Below are 21,698 nucleotides of genomic sequence, written 5' to 3' on the forward strand. Positions count from 1 at the left end.
AGAAGAAGAAGAAGAAGAAGAAGAAGAAGAAGAAGAAGAAGAAGAAGAAGAAGAAGAAGAAGAAGAAGAAGCCACCATCCCTCAACTACAACAAAAGAAAAGGGGAATCCATCTACCTTATAGCATTCTGGAATGAGTCAAGACCTAAACAATTAGAAGTTAAAAGCAGAAATATCATCAACTTTGTTAGCCAGAGAGAACAATCTGGCTATTATGTTCTTGGTGCATTTTGGAGAATACTTCTCTCTGCACATGAGCCTTCCTCTATGTCCCTCCAATGCTCTGAGCTTCCTATCTTAATTATTTTATATCCTGCACCATTCTCTATCACTGCCTCTTTATGTTCATTTTTATAGTGCTTGTTTCAACATTACCTCAGATATGCATTAGTCCATGTACTTGTTTTTCTTGTTCCTCTTCTTTCTCTTCTCCAGGACATCATGAGGACTTGGGCCTTATCCAGCTACCCCCGAGGCCTAAAATAGTGACCGAGAAAAGGCAAAACAGGCATTTTGATACAAAAGAAAAACTCATTAAGCAAGCATTAATAAATATTATCTCTCAAAAAATACATATTACCTCTCTACTTTAATCAATATTTGGGCACTTCAAATCTACATCTTTGCTCCTTTCAAAGCTAGAGTCCCTCGGTGTGTAATTTGAAATTAGACACTGCTAACAGCTCTTTAATCAAATGATCTTAGATCATTTCTGCTTTAATCTGATAAAGAACACGTTTTTATTTTTGCATGAAAATCTATCCCCTACAATGACTCAGTATGAGCTTTCTAAGAAATAACTCAGTAGCTTATGGAAACCGATGTGCATTTAGGTCCTCATTTAACACATAGGTGAAAATATTCTTCTCCCTGCCAACCTTGAGTATTTTATTTTATTTTATTATTTTTTCAATGCTAGGGATCCAACCCAGGGCTTTGAACATGCTATACAAGCGCTGTACCTCTGAGTTACATCTTTAGCTCTGGTACACCATGCCAAATTGCCTTGGTACATTATAGCAATTACCTGGGTACATCATTGAGCCTCCTACAAATAAGTCTTGTTGGAGGAAACACCTCTGTGTAATTAACTTTAAACTATTCATACAAAAGTTAAAGGCTATCATCAGCAGTTCTATAAAAGAATATCAGAGCCTAGAAGAAAATTTATGAGTTGAAATTGGGAACAGTGGGACTCTCCCACCCTTGTTGGGAAGAGGCCATAGTTAATCAAAACTTCCCCAGAATTAGAGATAAGAGTGGTCAGCAAGCCAAGTGTCACCAGCCCAAGTCTGAGGAATGGACACTGTCTTCATTTACTCACTCTAAATTATTCATTGAGGAAACTCTTCTAGTTGAAGGACTTGCAGAGCAATCTAAGGCCACTTTTGTGGATTTTATATGAAAAAGAGGGAATTATTCACTAATACAATGAATAGACATGAGTCTGGAAGAGTATGCTGTCTTATAAAAAGCGAAATTTCTTGCTATGTAGGCTATGAGCTGTTCTGTGATACTGCACGCTGCAGTCCCTGGAGTGTCCGGCATCTGCAGCACAGAGCTCAGGAGGCCGCGGAGTGCCCTGGTCCCTATGGTTCATGATGCTGTGTTGTCTTTGTGCTTATTAAGTACTCTGTGCCTTTAGAAACACCAGAAATAATTGAGATGGTTCAATCTGTACGTTTCTTTAAACTCAGATTTCTGTTTCTGTAATTTATAGACTCCCTGTCGCAGTCATGGTAAACCTAGAGCTTTGTTTTTTGGGATTTTTGTTTGTTTGGTTGGTTGGGTTTTTTTATACATTTGGCAAAGAGTCTCACTACACAACTCAAATTTGTATGGTGTTTTCAGCCTCCCCAGTGCTAGGACTATAGGCATGCACTGCCACACTCACTCTTGGGGGCCAGCTCAGTGCACCTGGGAGCAGGACTGGCATGACATTTGGTGCCAAGGATCACACCCCGGTCTCTGCACTTGCCTAAGCAGGTGCTTGATCCACTGAGCTATCTTGCCAATCCTAGAGCTTTCCGTGATTCAGAATGTGCACTCGTTTTGCAGTCTAAGACCCATGGTCTATCCTTAGGTATGATGGACTCACTTTTAGGCACACTCCACTAACTGTGAGATATTGAATATATAAATGGATTAGTTCATATGGGCTGCAGGAACAAAATGCCAAAATCTGGTGCCTTATACATTCTACACAATTATTTCTAACAGTTCTGGAAGCTCTGAAATTCAAGATAAAGGCACTGACCACTTGCTCTCTGGTGAGGAGCTGCCTCCTGGCTCCCGAATGCCATCAGTTTGCTGTCCCCTCGCACAGAAGCAAGGGACAAATACACCCAAAGGCTTCTTCCAGTGGCACTTGGCCCCCTCTGTGTGTTTTCTGCCTGTGGGCTCGCTGTCCTCCAAAGGCCCACTTCTGAGTACAAACACATTGGAGGTCAGAATTTCTACATTAAATTTTGTGAACCCAAACATCCAAGCCATGCCATTTGTTTAATGTTCTCCTGACTTAAAAGGTGACCAAGATATGACAGGAAGTATGAAAATTAAAGGAAACAAGCTTATAAACTGTTTGCCAGATATTACAATCTGAATACATATTAACTACCATGATTACTTATGCAAAATCATAAGTGGCCTAAGCTTACATTTTAATTGAAACAATTAAACCTTATGGGTAAAAGAATGACTAAACGGATATGCATGTGTCAGGAGTACAAAGAAAATAACACAAAGGCATACTCCAGTTGGAGAAATGGCGGAACTTCTCCAGCCTGGGTTTCCTTCTTCAAAATCGAGAATGAATTGCATGCAGTTTTGAGATGATGTCTAAGTTCCAAAGGAAAGTTAGAGTCTGCGCTCTTTTGAAACAGGCCATTAGGCTTCTTCCTCATGGTGATAGTTTCTTCTTTCCTTGGAAAGTGTTTCCCCTACGTTCCCTTAAAAATCCTTCATCTATGAATTTTACAGAATCTCCATAGAATAAATCTGCTCATGTTTGGGCTTCGAAGGTATCGTTTGTAGATAGATTCTGGAATTCCATATGTAATTTTAATATAATTCAGTTATTACCAAGTGTTCAGGAATACACATTTGACTCTCACATTATACTTAAAAATGGATGTTCCAGCTTGTTCTAAAAATAATTTTAACTCCTTAACTATTCTCACATTACTTTTCTTTGCTTGGATGACTTTCTCAAATGAGAAGAAATTACCTGCATAGGCTCAAACTAGAGCAACTCTTGGGTAGTAGTTTGTATTGTTTGTACAGGAGTAGCTCATATCATTCTCATCTAGCCATGACGCAACTTCTAAGTGCCTCGTCTGTGGAGCTGTTCAGAGAATTCAGTGCAGACAGTGGAGCAAGCCTGGGTGGGCTTTACCCACATGGCACTGTGATGTCTTGTTCTTCCTGTTCTGTAGAAAAAGAAGGAGGCTGTGGAAAGTGGCAAGCGACAAATTGAGAACACTCTGAAAGAGGGCAATGACATACTTGGGGAAGCCAACCGACTTGCAGAGGAAATTAGCTCCATCAAAGAAGTGAGTATTTGATGAAACTCTAAGTTAACAGAGACAACAATGCCGTAGGCTCTTAAAAACTGGGAAGGGGCTCTCCATTAATATAAGCAAATGCTAATACGTGTTCTCTTTGGCAATAAAAAAAACTGTGTTACTCTACTAGGACTAGGTCCCACCATTGATAACAAGAGGACCTCATGTTATGCTCACAATAGATATATGTGCATGCTTGTATAAGGGTCCTCACACTCACGCACCCTGGCTTTACTTTTTCGTGGTGGTGAGGAGTTCCCTCATTCCTAGAGCAGCACTTGCAATCTACTAAGCATCATATAACATTAATCAAAAAAAGAAATGTAAGTCTATAAACAGACTTTTGATATACTATGTGATGCGCTACGCAGTCACTTATAATAATAGAAATACAAGTGGTCAAAATATCCTGGCAACCATCATTTATACATTTACAGCTAAAAGTAACACTTTTTAAAAAAGCTAGATGGCCCTTGATAAATACTGGCTTTCTAAATTTCCCAACCTTTTTCATTAATAATGGATTTTATTCTTCTTTGTGGTCTTTTTGCTATGCTATGGAAGTTTAGGTTTCATGAAAATCCTATGTAGTTGTGGATTAGAGAAATTAATAAATTCAAAGAGACTTGCTTAGAATGCTTTCTCTTCTGTGTACACATCAGTACGTTGAAGACATTCAGACTAAATTGCCGCCCATGTCAGAGGAGCTTACAGAGAAAATAAATGAACTCTCGCAAGCAATCAAGGACAGGAAGCTGGCCGAGAAGGTGTCCCAAGCAGAGACCCACGCAGCTCAGTTGAACGACTCCTCTGCTGTCCTTGATGGGTATGTCACTTGTTGTCGGGAATGTCTATGTATTTTGACACTTATCTGGAAGTGGTGACAGGCATCAAGGCTAGAGAAACACTTTCAAATCTTGATTTCTGTAATTACGAACAAAAGAACGACATGGCCCTTCTATGGAAGATCCTAATTAGGCGAGTGCTGGCAAAGCTCTGCTGGAGAAGTATCAAAAGTCTGAGTTAAAAGTGGATTCCAATATGGCTTGTTAGGAAGTGAACACAGCCTCAGGCTACAGTTAGAAAATGAGTTTTTGTTCTTTATTAGAAAGCACACCAGTTGCCTTATTAACATTTTAAATAATAATGTATAAGCACTAGTCCTGCTTCAAATTGCAGTTTTATATTTCCAGTGGAATCAAAACAGCTTATTGTTAAAAGGTGCCTTTTGAAAATGTGCTCTTCTACACAGCCTTTCAGTCTGTTTCTTCCCCTCTTTAAAACTGCAGGACAGCATTGTGTCCTCCCCTGTGAAACACCTGCTAACTACAGCTGCTCAATATAACCTGGGTCAGAAGAGAGAAAGGCAGGAGGGAAAGGCCATGTGACTTACAAGTAACCCTGGAAGTCTAGCTGGTACATTGCCCCGCAGCTCTGTGATTGACATAATCAATGCAGCAGGTCTTAGCCCTAAGAAAAAGGTTCTCAGGTGAATCCACATTTAAAATGCATCACATGCAGACCTTTATTTCCACACTTAGTAATCACTGATTCAAAGCAAAATGTTATTGTATGAAATGCCTAGACATTGTGTGTATAACTCACCCGATATTAGATTTTTGCCAATTTAGAGCAAAGGTTGGGAGATATAACAGTGAGCCAGGAGTTGGTGGACAGGGGTCTTAAGTCCTCTGTTAGTCAGTTAGGGATGTGTTAGTCAGTTAGGGATGTGTTAGTCACATGATCTGAAGCAAAGCACTCAACATTCTGAGACTTCTTCATCCTCCTCTAGAGGAAGTGCACTTATCCAGAGAGATTTTGCAAAATTCATTCAGTGCAGCGCGAGTGCTCTGAAACTTACTGCATCCTTCAAAAATAATGTGAGGCTAGAGATGCAGTAAGTTTCAGAGCTCAGTGGCATAGTGCCTGCCTGGAAAGCACCAGGCCTTCAGTTCGATTCCCAGTACAAAAAAAAAAGTGAAAAGTTGTCCCACTTGCCTGCTGCACATGGCTGATGAGGCTTCTGTAGAATGCTATGAATGTTTAAGATGTGTTGGGAAGATTTCAAAGCTGAATTGTTTGGAAATAATGACACAATACCACGTGGGAGACACTTGCTATGATTTGGAACTCACACACTGGGAATGACCATGTGGTAGCCACGTTTATCACTTGGAGGACCCTCACTTAAGTGCTAGCCACCCTGATTTTCCCTTCATGTCCTTTCCCACAGGATCCTTGATGAGGCTAAGAACATCTCCTTCAATGCCACCGCAGCCTTCAATGCTTACAGCAATATTAAGAACTACATTGAGGAAGCTGAGAAAGTTGCCGCTGAAGCCAAAGGTCTTGCGCAGGAAGCCACAAAACTGGTGAGAAGCCAATAACCTTGTGTGCTGAATGGAGGTCAGCGCTTCTCACGACATTCTGAAACTAAGTTTTGCAAATTTGAATGAGCTCTTTAAAAAACCTAGTAAATGAGGATACTTGTCTTGAAACATTTTTGAAGGCTTCTTTCAAATATTATACAAAATTAATTCTCAGTGCGCTGCAATCATACCAGAGCCCTTCTTTCAGCAGTCCACTGATCACTGTCAGGAGGCCGAAATCAGCACAAATACCACGCACATTTGTGCCACCAACTCACAAAAACAAAGACAGGGGCACAGAACCCTCCAGATAGAGAAATTTATCAGTATTATTCCAAATGTCATCAGTTGAAAGAAGCAAAACCCTTGAAAATGAATACTACTGCCTGCAATCACACGCAACTGATTATGAAGTTTGGCCAAGTGCCCCTTTTACCAAATACATCAAATAATACACTTTAAAACTATCTCAATTATTTTTTGTATCCCTTTTTTGTTGTTGTTCTGGGGATTGAACTCAGGATCTTGTACTTGTCAGGCAAGCACCTAAGCTGCTTAGCTATCTCCCCAGCCTTAAATTATTTTTTAATTGGCAAACTCACCCTAAGGCTGCAGTTAGTGTTCAAAATATATTTGGAACTAACATTGTAGCTTTTGGAGGTTTCAATTTATGTCACTGTCTTTGAGTATCATCAGTAATGAGAAATCTTTATGCTTTATATTAAAGAAATATGTTATAAACAATTTGTCAGATAAATCTTGTCAATACTCTTTTAGGTTGATAAACACATTGCAAGAAGCATATTTTTTTATTAAAATGATCATAGTCATCACTTGTTTACCCCTTAGCTTCATACACAATTTCCAAATACATCAGAAATTTGGAAAGGAAGAAACCCTGATTAAATATTTGATTGTGCATGAAATATACATAAATAATATTGTTGAAGAAAGATCAATATTTTCTTTGCTTTGAAATTGAGCAAAAATATTATCTTGGATCTCAGAAATATGAAAGATCATTGATATCGGCTCAGGGGGTTATTCTGTGATCTTGATGAAGACTCCACGTTCCATCAGCAAGTACCACTCGGTGTGTTTTCTCTGTAATGAGATCAGCCAACACCATGTGCTCTACTTATTTCTCATTCAAAGTAGTGATTTTCATTGCAATAACTTTCCTATGCTTCACTTTCTTTTCAAAATGAAACTAGTTTTAAATGCAGCCTAAACTTTATTCATTTGTATGGATAGCATATTATATTTTAAAGACTTGCGCTTTGAAGGTCGCCCTTTTCATCCAATGTATGCTTCTGGATGACCAGTCCCAGCATGCGGCCTGCCTGGTGCCCGGCGAGCGTGCGTGAATGAGTGAGCGCTATGACAGCGGACACACTTCATGCCCATTTGGAGTCTTTGGTATAAATGAAAGTCTTGCTCTTATTGCTTCTTGCTTGTAAGTGTCTTCTAACACTTTGTGTTCGAGACCTATTTAATTTAACCCACACTTAGTATTGGCACTTTATTTTTTTATTTTTCATTTTTTTGTGAATTTAGGACAGGGTCTACAGGGTCTCACTACATGGATCAGACTCCTAGTGATCCTCCTGTTTTCAGCCTCCCAAGTGCTGGGATTACAGGCGCGCACCACCACGCCCAGTCTCAGTCACTGTCTCAGCACACCCCAGGGGCGGAGCCAGCGCAGCACATCAGGGATTGAACCCCGGCAGCTGTGCTCTGCCTAAGCAGGCACTTTAGTCTGCTGAGCTATCTGGCCAGCCCTAGCACTTCATATGCAGGAAACCCTCAGTTGTTACTGAAATGAAATGTGTATTTACTTCTTACCACTGCTGCTTATGCCTGATAGGGGAACCAATCTACAATGAGGTGCCATGTATTCTAACATGTCGTCAGTTATTATTAATCCCCTTCTCTCTCCACAAGCCATGTAAAAATAATTAAGTGTCTGAAAAAGCAGAAGATAGATACTAAAGAGAATTACTGATTTATTAAATGGCTATCAGCAAATTTTAAAAGACTCATCTGTGCCAGAAAGTGTATTGCATTACATTTTACGAGTAGAATGAATTACACATTCATCTTAAGAGATCATTATCTTGCAGCTAGATTTTTCTAGAAAAGAAACATGCCTGTCAAACATTAAGTTAGCAAGAGATCTGGTATTGTTATTATAGTTGTGGACAAACACACAAAGTTGCAATCAAAATTATTATTTATGAAAGAAGTCGAAGGATAGCAATATAGATTAGTCCTCTCCTCATTTGAGTCTGACCCTAGGAAGAAATGATTGCTTGCAATGAATTGGGAAGGAAAATTAAAGAAATAGTAAGTGTATTTGCAGAGTAAAAAGACGTGTTATATAAAGTAGCACATTACTTTATTGAGAAATGAAGAAAACAGAGATAAGATAATTTGAGAAGACAAAATGAATGATTGAAAATACTGTAGGAGAGGACTTGGGAGATGGCTCAGTAGACTAAGCGCTTCCCTGGCAAGTGCAAAGGCCTGAGTTCAATCCCTGGTTCTGCAAAAAAAAAAAAAAAAAGAAAAGAAAAGAAAGAAAGAAAGAAAATACTGTAGGAAAAGAACCAAGTGGGGGCTGGAGAGATAGCTTGGTGGTCTAAGCACCTGACTGCCTGGCTTCACAAGGACCCAGGTTTGACCTCCGGTATTGCATACCATGCCAGCCACTGAAACTTGGTATGGTGGTGCCTTCCTGTAATTCCAACACTGAGAAGGATGAGACAGGAGGATCCCTATGAATTTGCACTGCATAATGAGACCCTGTACCAAATAAATAAATCTTTTAAAAGATTAAAAAAATTTAAAATTTTTAAAAACTTTTTTAAAATTTTCAAAACAGAGGGCTGATGAGATAGTTCAGTGGACTAAGCACCTGCTTAGCCAAGTTCAGGGATCTGGGTTTGATCCCTGGCACCACATGCCTTGCCAGCTCCGCTACTGGGTGCACGGAGCCAACTACTGAGGGTGTGGTGGTGCAGGCCTATAATCCGAGTGCTGGGGAAGCTGGAAACAGGAGGATCCCTATGAGTCCAAGCTGTGTAGTGAGAGCCTGTACCATATGCATAAAAAAGAAACACAAAAGAAAAGAAACAAATGAGCAATAGAAACAACCTGTAAACATAATTGAGACTGTATTTTAAAAGCAACTTCATTTTTAAGATTTGAAGTCTGCCTGTTCGCACACACAGGTAGTTAAGGATGGAATTGAAAGTAAAATATGAGAAGTTGGAATTTTATAATCAGGAGAAGGCTGCATACAATTTAAATTTGTAAGAGTATTGTTATGCAGAGTATTATCTGTTGGTTTTACATAAGAAATATTATTTAAGAAATGAGACATTAGTAAAAAGCTCACACTATTTTCCTATCAGTGGATGGCATCTAAAAACTATCTTCATAAGAGTTCCTGGACTGGGACTTGACCAAAACCCTCATATCTGCTCCATAATCTTGTCACCTAATATTAACCATCAAAATAGCTCTATATTCCATTACATCCCATTATTTTTTAATAATCTTATTGAGAAATAGCAATGAGACAGCTTCAAAACCGATTAGTAGAACAGTTTCAATAATTAATGCATTGCATAGTGTTGTCTTCTTAGTGGTTATTCATAGTACAAGATGCAGACATGGTATCCTGTCCACACACACTATTAGTACAAATCTTTCTTCTCATTCAGTTAAGAGAAAGTAGCTGTCTATCTATCCTAACTATTTTGAATATACAGATACAAAATTGTCCTTCATTTGTATCCCCTTTTTGTTTAGTTTTGTCAGAGATGGTATTCCATTGTCATTTAAATATTGTAGGTGTGTGAATTCAGCACAATAATCCAATATACTCCAGGAGCATTACATCTCATTATATTCAGAGTAAAAATGTATAAAGTGGAGAATTTTCAATTCCATAAAAGGCACAAAACAGAAAAGAACAAACAGTAACCCATGGTACATATAAAACTTTAAATGTGATATAATTAAATCCAAGTACAGAAATCAAGATAACTATTACTAGTTGCCTCAAGAAATGGCTCCCAGGGGCTGGTGAGATGGCTCAGTGGTCTAAAGCACCTACTTAGAACAAGCTTAACAAAGCACAGGGACCGCGGTTCAATCCCCCAGCACCACATGCCAGCCAGCCCCGCCCCCTGGTGGGCTGAGCTGGCCACACACACACACACGCACACACACACACACACATAAATGAAATTTAAAAATTAAAAAAAAAATGGCTCCTGAAATTTCAAAGGCTGAGCACAATTTATGTTTTTGTCTTACACGACTCAATGCACATTGTACAACTTTTGTCCCCGTTTACAGTTGTACTGCTGCCCCAGTTGTATTGGTAAAGATAGTCAAAGACTAAAGAAACATGCCGGCACTTACATATTGACTTGTGTAGCCTGGGCCATGTCTGGTTGGCCACAATTATTCATGCATCCAATGCAGCTGTAAGCAAGGTTGGGGACATAGAAGGCATATAAAATGCGTGCTGAGCAGCAGCTATCTTGGTTTCAAATTGTCTTCATCATAAACTGCAGAACAAATTTAAATTGCCAATTAGGTAACGATTTTCATGTTGGATTAATAATGCTCCATAAGAGCAGTCCTCTGTGTATGACTTACACTGAATATTGCTAAACCTCATAGACACAGAGGGAGTGATCCAGAGGGATGAGAATGAAGACAGAGTGAAATTCAGATGGAAAGAAACAGCTGAATACATTCAGAGAGGAGATACTTGGCCCAGAAGGTCATCACAACAGAGTAAAGGAACAAGTTATCAAGAAGATTAAAGACCAGTGAATGTGAAAGATTCTAAAGCAAAACCCCAGAATAAATAATGACAAACACATCACAATGAGGAAATTTGCATATACAGAGTCATAGATTTTACCATGTCCCTTAATAATTCATGGGTTAAGCAAAAAGAAAAAAGTCACCATGCAGATCTAAAAGGTACCATTAGCATTGACTTAATGGCCTTGTGGAACTTTAAGACAACTAGAAATTTAATTCTACTTGCACCACTGGATAAAGTACTTGTAAAACTTTTTTTTTCAGGAAGTTGTATTTTCTTTTTTTTTGCCATAATTTTATTGATAAACAAATAGCAATGAGACAGTTTCAAATCAAATCGGGAGGACAGTTTCAATAATTAACACACTGCATACATTCTTCTTAGTGGTTAATTGCTGTACAAGATGCAGACTTGACATCTTATTTACAAACACCATTAGAACAAATCATTCTATTCATTAAGAGAATGTAACTATATATCCATCCTAACCACTTTGAATGCACAGATACAAAATGGACATTCATCTGTATACCTTTTCTTCGTTAAGTTCCATTATTTGAATATTATAGGTGTGTAAACTCAGCAAAATATTCCAAAAGAGTCCAGTAGCCCATAATAGTATTGGTTCTTCCGCTTAACTGGCAATGTCAGAAATTTTTGACCTGAGTCCCCCACAGCTCAACATAACAGCATGGCTTTATTTCTTATATTTCGTTTTTATACTTTTCTTCTGGATGGTTAAGACCAAGGTAAAGCAGGACCTATGCAACAAGAGTTGTAGCTTTTGGGTCTGATAAGGTCAGTGAAATGCCCTCAGGATTTAGCCTGAGATCCTGTACCTCAGATTGTAGAACGTTTGTCAGTGTCAGCCATGTGGATGAGTCATGGCCATTGCTTGGCCAATGTGCTCTCTGTGAAAGCCTGAGAGAATGTTTTCTCTCCATGTGACTCTCCTTAGGCACACTCTTCATCATTGATCACTTTCCTCTTTGGCCGCATAATCTCCTTGATCAGAAAATTTGGGACACTACCGAGGTACATGACGTTACAGTACAAGTTCTCATATGTCCTGAGTCTTAATTGACCTTAGAAGGCTAGGGCCAAAATGTTGGCTTTCCTTGCAGCCCTCCTTTTTCTCTAATTTTGGCCTGCAAGCTTAGGTTGTTAACCATCCAGAAGACAAACTTGTTGTTATTATCGAACAACTTAGGTTGTTAAGCTTAACCTCACTATCTGTCTGCATATCAAACATCTTAGGCATAATATGGAACAGGTATTTTTCATCAAGTATTGATATGTTGAACTTTAAGTCCCTATAGAATATGATAAAAACATTTAAAAAATTAGAATATATTTTTAAAATAGGCATAAAGAATTATATACTTCTCATGTTTGCACATAAGTCCAAAAATCTCACCATATACAACCTTGAAGCAGGACAGTCCCACAATATTCCTTTTCCTTTCTCTTGCTTTCCTTCACCATCCCCTTCTTCTTGAACATCCATCTACCTGAGAGACATCATAGCAGCAACTAACATGTCATGACAAGCAGCCCATATTCAGAAGACCATAATGACAGGCACTCCAAGCATGAAACTACTTTTACAAATCACCATCTGCAGTGCAGTAGCTTAGTTCACAGGTATCAGTATATATAGTTAGTCAGGGTGAGAATCTTTCCAATTAACTCCTAGATTAAAGAATCTTCTGAAGATTCTCAGGATCATTGCCTTGCTCATCTTCCACATATAACTATATGGCTTGACATTGTCATGAAAACTTCTTTTTTTAGAAACCAGGGATTGAACTCAGCCCCTTGCACTTGCCAGGGAAACGCTTATTCCACTGAGCCATCTCCCTGACCCTCGCAAAATTTTTTCTAAAGGCCACATGCACTAGGTCATAAACAAGTATAGCATAAACAAACCCTATGATCCAGTAGTACCTGTGCTATGTGCTCCAATCGAAAGGGAATAAAATTAGAAAGAGATGCAAAAATACTGCTAAAAATCAGTTTTAAAATTAAAAACACACTTCAAAATAACTGGCATCAAAGAAAAACATAATCTAAAACTAAAACAGACTCAGAAGTTTAAATATTGCACGGTTGTGCTTAGATGAGAAAGCCAGAGTGTAAATAATTAAGGAGCCAAATGAAGAATGGATAATTGACATCGTGGAGGTGAGGATTTAACACAAAAAAAGCAGAGGGGGCATGGGAAAAACTGCGACATACCGTATGCATATACCACCTCCTGACAGCCAATGCAGTAATTATGTATTTCAGATATGTACAAATAAAGTAATAATTTAATTTGAAAAAAGAAAATTATAAAGCAATGGGCTGGGGATATAATAACTTAGGTGCGCAGTGCTGCCCAGCAAACATGAGGGCCTCAGTTTAATTCCTGGTACTCCTCCCCTCAAAAGAAATGCAAAGTACTTAGCAGAATCAAAATGAAGCTTCATAAATGTATGGGGTAAAAATAAAGAAGTCCCTACAGGAAATGTATGCTTTTACACACAGCTCTTAATTAAGGGTAATATCTAAAACTAATTATGTAAGGTTTAAGTGCAAGAAGTTTAAGAAAGTCCATGAAAGAAATAAAAGTAAAAGCAGAGGTTAATGATCTATAGATAAAACATTAGGCAAGGTTGACAAAGCAGAAAACTAGGTTTCAGAATAAACAGGCAAATAAACAGAAAAGACAGGAATATTTAAGTAAGCAAAGACAGATGACACATACAAAGAAGATTAGAAATAAATAAGGACTATAAGTATAGATACTGTATAGATTTTAACCCAAATAGGAATATATCAGAGTGCATAAACAATTTATTCAAACAAACGTAAATATCTACATGAAGTGGACAAGCATCTATGTCAAAATTTAATCAAGAAATTAAGGGGCTGTGTAGCTCAGTGCCATAAACACCTGCCTGGCAAGTGCAAGGTCCTGAGTTCCATCCCCAGTACTGGAAAAAAGAAAAAGAAAAAAAAAAAAAAAAAAAAGAATACCTTTAGGGCTGGCCAAATAGCTCAGCGGATTAAAGCACCTATAAGCAGACACAGAGGCCGGGGGTTCAATCCCAGGACCTGCCAAGCTGGCCCCGCCCCCAGGGCGTGCTAAGACAGGAATTGAGACTGGGTGTAGTGGTACACATCTGTAATCCCAGCTCCTGAGAGGCTATACATAGGCGGATCACTACGAGTCTGATATAATAGTGAGACCCTGAATACCCTGTAGACTCTTCCCTAAAATAGAAAAAAAAAAAAAAGGGGGAATTAAACTTGAGTTTATTAAACCATTAAGTAAGTCAAATCAGTATTTAATAATTTACCTACAACAAATAACAAAACTTACCAAAATTTCAAGCACTGGAAAACATCCCAAAGAACAAAAAAGGAGAAGTTTCCACAGGCTATGTTAGCAGGCAGGTATAATCTGGTGATACATACTAAAAAGCAAAAATAGAGGATAATTATTTAAATACAGATACCAAAATTTCAAAAGAGCATTGATAAGCCAAATCTAAATATACATATTTTAAATATCTGGGCAATTAGAGCAGAATTTTCCAGACACAGAGGATGAGAATATAGGTGTCTAAATTACTTTCTGTTCTTATCTGTATTCTTAAATTATTTCCTTGTTAAATGTACTTTGGGAAAAGAAGTGCCAGCCCCGTAAGCTTGGTCCTAAAAAGATTTAAAAAAAAAAAAGGAAAGTAGGTATAAAATGAGATGCGGAATAAAACAAAATCCTTCTCCTTTTACAACAAGAGTCTATATTTCTTTCTTTCTTTTAAAATTCATAATGCATGCAAGTTTTTTTTATTTTTTGTTAATTTTATTGGGAAACAAATAGCATTGAGAAAGTTTCAAAATTGATTAGTAGAACAGTTTCAATAATTAATACATTGTATATTGTGGTCTTAGTGGTTATTCATACCACAAGATGCAGACATGATGTCCTGCCCAAACATTATTAGTACAAATCTTTCTTCTCATTGAATTAAGAGAAAGTAGCTGTATATCTATCCTACCTATTTTGTATATACAGATACAAAACGGTCCTTCACTTATATCCCTTTTTCTGTTTAGTTCTGTCAGAGAAGGGTATTCCATTGCCATTTAAATATTGTAGGTGCGTGAATTCAGCAAAATAATCCAATATGGTCAAGCAGTCCATAATAGTAGTGGGTTGTCCATAGGACTGGCAATGTCGGAGGTTGACTTGAGCCTTTTACAGCTCGGTATATTAATATAGCTTTCTTTTTATACTTCATTTTTATACTTTTCTGCTGGATGGTTAAGACCAAGATAAAGCAAGACCTATATAACAAGAAATGCAACTTGGGTATCTGATAAGGTCAGTCAAATCCCCTCAGGATTTAGTTTCTTTTGAAATGAAAAGTGAGGCAGATAACTTAAAGCAGTAATTCCCTGATGAAACATTCGTGTCCCTGTTGAACTCGCACCCCCAGGAGGAGCCGCGGTTCCATCTTGCCCGCGTTGCTCCTGCTCCCCTCCCTTCGGGGCATCACCCCTCTGCCATCACTGGCTTATGGGCACGTGGCGCTGTGGTCCGAATTCCTGCTCCAGCGCGCGCACCACGCTTCCCCTCGTCCATTTCCCAGTCAGTACAGGAGACCCTCGAGCCTTCGTGCTTCAAGGCGTTGTAGGTAGACTGACAGAAGTACACCTTGAGCAGCCTCTCTTGTTCTGTTCATGGTGGATTCCACATACAGAAGATGGAGTTATTTTCTTAAGAGAATAAAATGTAGTTTTTAAAAAAACGCCTTAGAAATGACACAGAATTTCACTAAACAAAAGGATAGAAATCCAACAATGGTTATTATATTGTATATTGGTATGTGCAAATTAGTTGTTCAGATTACCAGATATAAGCATGCAAAATTGGTCAAAAAAAAAAAAATAAAAAGAAGAAAAAAAATTGAACATTGACTATTCCTTCCAATAGACCAGTAGAAGTCAGCAGTACAAGTATCCTAGCTACGCTGTGTACAGACATAAACATTTTCCCCCTCTTCTTTCTTATCTCCTTTCCCTCATCCCGGTTGTTCATTCATTGTAAACAGTTTCTTTCCCTTTCACATTAGGAGGCCTTCACCTTTCATTTAGCTCCCTCTCTCCCCCTTCCCTCCCTCCCCCTTCCCTCCCTCCCTCCTTCCCTGCCTTCCTTCCTTCCTTCCTTCCTTCCTTCCTTCCTTCCTTCCTTCCTTCCTTCCTTCCTTCCTTCCTTCCTTCCTTCCTTCCTTCCTTCCTTCCTTCCTTCCTTCCTTCCTTTCTTTAATTGATCAGAGTTAGGTATAATACTGGTATGCTGAAATCTAGTCAAGTTGGGAGACAAATCTAGATTGTCAGAATTTAGAGACCGTAGACTGAGTGTACGTCATGTAGGAAGTGAACTGTGTGCTCACATAAAACCCTTCGAGGAACATGGTACAACCTGTGTTGCTAACTCCACTGGTGTAAGTCCTCCCTCCTTTTTCCCTCCCTCCCTCCTTTCCTCCCTGCCTCCCTCTCTTCTTCCCTCCTTCCCTTCCTTCTTTCCTTTCTTCCTTCCCAATTTCCTACCCTCTCACTTCCACATCATCAGCCAATAATACTTATATGTTATCAAAGGCCATCTCTGATCCAGAGCTGAATGCAGAAGTCTTTTCTTCCTCCAGGGAGTTTCCTTAAGAGACTCCTTCTGATTTTGCTTTTACACTAGGGGTCTGTTGGTGCATGGTGGCTCTGTGCAAGAGGAAGAGCATATCCTGTGACACCAAATAACTAACCTGCTGTGGATTCTGTTTTATTCTCCTGTCTCGCTTTCATTCTTGACCTTACCTGCTGTTTCTGAGCCTGGCCTGCTTCAATTCTTGGTGCCACCTTTCAACCTAGTGTCCCACCGTGCACGGTGTGGACATAATAGCTGAAAGATTATGGGGAGCGAATATGTGAAGAGCCCTGTTGGTGTGGTCGGGGGAGCCTTGCCCCTGCTAAAGGGAAGCCCTCAGCCCAGGTCAGGCACATCCTCTGGCCTGCTTCTGTTCATTCCCTCATAGCTTTATTCCCCACTGATCTCCAGCACACAGCCACAGCCCTTTGCCCTCTCCACACTGTCCTCTAAAAGTGCTCAATCTTTTGAAATGAAATAGTCCATATTTCTGAGTTGTCTTTTGTTTTTACTTTTACAAGCTTCATGGAAAAAGTGCACTTGGGGCCTCTTCTAGTCTGTGTGACCAAAAGGTGCCTCCAAGGAAGCCTCTCCCTGGGCAGGACACCCCAGGCACACGGGGGGGGGGGGGGGCAGCTCCTGGCCATCAGAACTGTTTGCACAGCCTGATGACTGCAGTGCTTTAGTTTGCCCCTTCTTCCTTCTCCCAGAAATGGCTATCTCCAGAATTAAAATTAAGACTGACAATAAATTCCCCAGTGGACAAAAAAATGAGTAACCAGAAATGATCCTGAGTATTTTTCCCTTTCAATATTTCACAGCAACAATGTGTGGTTTGCAGCTAGCTAGCCCTTGGTATACAGTAAGTGATCACTTTTTTAATGAGCATAATATATTTATTGAGGGAATGAAAGCTCCTGTCTGAAAGAGGGACAGGAGGGGGACCTGAGCGGGTTGTCCCCGGGAAGTAAGTGATTGCTGAATATCAGCTGACCTCTCCTGTCCCCAAACAATGAGTATGCAAAACAGCTAAAATCAGCATGATCCAGAGCCTCAGAATTCACCTGATATTTGTGTTACCATAAGAACTAGTGAAGTTGGATTGAGGAGAAGAATTCAAATAAAAAGGGTAATCATTTTCTTCTCCTATTTAATTGGAGGTTGTGTCTGAATATTTGTTTGAATGTAGATACCATATAGGATTTTTTTTTTCAATTGATCAGAATTAAGCATAAGTGGTATGTTGAAATCTAATCAGTTGGGGGACAAACCTAGATTGTCAAAATTTAGGGACTGTAGACTGAGTGCACATCATGTAGGAAGTGAACTGTCTGCTCACATAAAACCCTTCAAGGAACATGGTACAATCTGTGCTGTTAGCTCCGCTGGTGTAGGTCCTATGGCGAATACAGGTTCCAAATATTTGTACACAAATTGGTGATTTTTGCTTAACTGTTTTACAACTAAATATATGAATATCACATACACAATTAAAATATTTGGAAAATATTATATTTAAAAATATATTTAGGTCAGACTTGACCATTTCTTTATTTTTGGTTCAATATTTCTTAAATCATTGAAAATATATTTCGGGGGCCAGGGAGATGGCTCAGTGGAATAAGTGCTTCTCTGGCAAGTGCAAAGGCTTGAGTTCAATTCCTGGTTCCACCAAAAAATAAGAAAGAAAGAAAATATATTTGATATAACATTCTTATGTCAGTTTGAACTCACATGTTTTAGATGTTGCATGAAATTGGCTTTTAGTCACATGTTATTTTAAACATCAAGGAACCACTATTCTAACAGAAACTCATGATTGTTTATTTCTATTTTTTAAATATATATATTTTTAATTTTTTCTTCATATTCTGTAGGGACAAAAAAATTTAACATATCAGTTCTGGATGGAAAATATCTGTTCCGTGTTATGCCTAAGATGTTTGACATTCAGACAAATAGTAAGGTTAAGCTCAACTGCCTGAGTTGTAGGGTAATATTAATAAGCTTCTCTTCTGGAGGGTTAACAACCTAAGTTTGCAGTTCATCATTCCTTGAGAGAACATACTTTATTATAATAAGACTATTACCCACTGACACACCAAAATGCTAGTTTTATGATAGATACTTTACATAAACACACTGCAGATAATCACCGAGCTTAGACACACACTGCACATTTTAAAAAGTTCTTCTGAAGGAAGAGATTTTCGGGCTAAAATAATTCACCGTATTATTTTCACATACTAGCCATCCTGCAGATATGGCAGTCTTGTCTTCTTTGATGAGCAGTACAGGCAACTTTTGAAGTTTATGTGTTTAGAAAATAAATGACTGGGTGGTAGCTTAGGAGCCTGAAAATCTACCTTGAGATCTCCTTCTTGCTTCTTCTTGGAAGAGCCCAACACCCAGTCGCTTGTCTGCTTCCACCATGAGGGCAGGGCAATTCCAGCTCCTTGCAGCTGTTTTTTGGTCTTCCTGCCCACTCTGTTCTACTCCCAGCTCTGTGCAGAAAGCATAGTCATTTCATACTTAATAGACTCTCCTGCAATGCACGAAGCTTCTAAAAGCTTTCGTTAGGGAACTTACTAAATTTATTCATCGGCTAATCAGTGACATTATGCTTTAACAAGAGTCACGATGAATATTTAACAAATAGTACAAAGAACAAAACCAACACATAAAAATGCAATTAAAGGCCAAACCCTGAGTAAAATCTGTAGATTTTCCCTTTTCATTTTTTTACATCTTTCCTACTTTGTGTTAAAGTATTTCACAGATTTCTGAATGAGTATAAACTGATAATCCCTTAATTTATCTATAACTATAAATTCTATTTTGTATGACAATGTTTTTATATAATTTATACATATATAAGCACATATAGAGCATTAAAATTATTTATAAAAACAAACCTCTAAAATACAAGAAACAAAATATCTTGCAACTCTAAGAATCTCATTTATATTTCACATGTACTCTAGACACAGCTCAGAAATTCAGATGTGATGCTCATGAATATGTATGAGGCATAATTAGCATGGAAAATGCTGCTTCATCACCTGCCCTGATTCTGTTGATGTGCTTCAGTAACTAACTGAGCAGTGTTGGAAAAGAGTCCTTCCAAATTCCAACGAGTCGAAACAGTTCTGTTCATCCCTAAGATGTTAGTGTTCCCTAGTCCCTTATCACATGAGAAGCCTGTCTGTTAGACCTGAGTCTTCGGCAGATTGCTTATAACTGACAGCTGTCTGCCATCAGCTCTTTATTCTAACATGGAGGAGCAAGTCTGGAAACACGAAGGCATGTCTTATTCCTCCGTGTCTCCTACATCCAAGCCTCTCATCCTGCAGCCCTGGTCTAAGGACTCTCATTTCTGGCTGATCCTTACTATAGCCCACTGATGGCATCTTATTTTCCATAGTTTGCCGGTGCATCTGCTTGAGCTGTAGCTCTGATCGTACTCACCTGACTTGATACTTTAGCTCCAAGTTGCTGCTGCCCATTCTCCTTCGTCTGGCTTGCAGGCCTTGCAGGCATGAACTTTGCCTGCCAGTTTCTCTGCACTGCTTGCTGCAGGATCTGCAGTCCTACCAAACCCAAGTGTTGGGTCTCCCGCCCCGCATCGAAGCTTCCAGTTGTCTGCCCTTCTTTACACTGTCACTGCACATACACCCTCCGTATTGCTCCATACACCGTCTGCATGCAGGGAAGGGCTAGTGGCAGGCCCAGGGAAAAATCACTGGCTTATTAAAATTAAGGAAAAGCAAGATGCCTGAAAGCAGAATGTAGACAATGTTCAGGAAGGCACAAGTGTAGGACCCAGCAGGGAGGACGTCTATCAGTAAGTGACCCTCAGTGACATCGCAGCCTGGCTGTCATGTGGACCCAATTGTGCGATGGGGATCAATAGGCTCATGGTCTTCCCTCCAGATTAGGTCAGAAAACAATGAGAAAGGCCAGCAACTACCAATTGCACAAGTACTGCAGAGGTAAACGATAATAAAAAATATTTTAAATAATTTTGTGTACCTATTTTAATGATTTCAGTAAAATAAACAAATTCTTTCAAAAACCACTAATTTACCCAAACTCATACACGTATAATTCCCCTGAGTAGATCTATAGTCATTAGGGAATTGAATTTGTAGTTTAAAACTACCCAAGTACTCCTGCATACATATTCCGTTGCAGATGGCTCACTTGAGAATTCCATAAAATGCTTGTCAAGGAAAAAATAAATTCATACAGAAATTTCAAGAGGAGAAAATATGTTGTGCCCCTTCTGTAAGGCCAGTGTAATTCTGATAGCAATACAAAGTAAAGATATGAGCAGAAAAGAAAAATTACAGATGAATAACCTCCACATGCCAAAATCCTTACCAAAATTATAACAGATCAAATCTAACCATTTATTAACCTCTAAGTGAGATTAATCTGAGAATGGTAAGATTAGCTCAAATTTTGAAAAGCAATCAATATAATTTTCCATATTAATGAACTAGAATGGAAATCATATGATAATTTCAGTTGATGGGAAAAAAAGTAACAAAAATATATATAACTAACATACATTCCTCAAAAGATTCCCCTCAGTGTACTAAGATTAAAAGGGAACTTCTCTGCCTGACATTTATGAAAGTCTATTATTTTAAAAGTCAGGAGGGGTGGAGAGGTAGTTTAAGTGCCTGTCTGGCAAGCTCAAGGACCTGGTTTCAATCCCTAGTACTGGACACAATGCTGACCCTAGAACCTAGGGCGTGCCTTGTCACCCACTGACACCAGGTTTGCAAGGGCATGCTTGTAATCCCAGCACTGGGGAAGCTGAGACAGGAGGATCACTATGAGTCCGAGCTTGTAACAAGACCCTGTACCCAATAAATAAATATTTTTTAAAAATAAATGAATAAATAAAAGATGTACAGGAACTTCATGCTTAGTAGTAAAAGACTGAATGTTTTCTTATCAGAAACAAGGAAAAGCAAGTATGCTAGCCATTGCAATAGGCAAGGAAAAAGAAATGAAAGGCATCCAGGTGAAAGCCAAGTGTAGTAGTCTTCATTTATAATTAAAGTCAAGTGTAACAGTCTTCCTTCATAATTAAAGTCAAGTGTAGCAGTCTTCATTTATAATTACCGTTTCAGGCTACACACAATAACCATTGAGGTCTATTAAAAAGTTAGTAGAACTCAAAAGCTTATCAATATTATATTGTTCTGTTAGTAT

The 21,698-nt window shown here is 38.8% G+C and overlaps 1 protein-coding gene across 1 annotated transcript in view; it reads left to right on the top strand.

Annotated features, from left to right (window-relative positions):
* Positions 1 to 21,698, top strand: part of Lama2 (laminin subunit alpha 2) — a 639,722-nt gene that overhangs the window by 528,860 nt on the left and 89,164 nt on the right. The window contains exons 38-40 of the mRNA XM_023714262.1: positions 3,434 to 3,550; positions 4,225 to 4,388; positions 5,796 to 5,934. Of these exons, the coding sequence (XP_023570030.1) occupies positions 3,434 to 3,550; positions 4,225 to 4,388; positions 5,796 to 5,934 (420 nt within the window). The remainder of the gene's footprint in view (positions 1 to 3,433; positions 3,551 to 4,224; positions 4,389 to 5,795; positions 5,935 to 21,698) is intronic.

The sequence above is a fragment of the Octodon degus genome, unplaced genomic scaffold, assembly GCF_000260255.1.
Source record: "Octodon degus isolate 3935 unplaced genomic scaffold, OctDeg1.0 scaffold00034, whole genome shotgun sequence".
NCBI lineage: Eukaryota > Metazoa > Chordata > Mammalia > Rodentia > Octodontidae > Octodon > Octodon degus.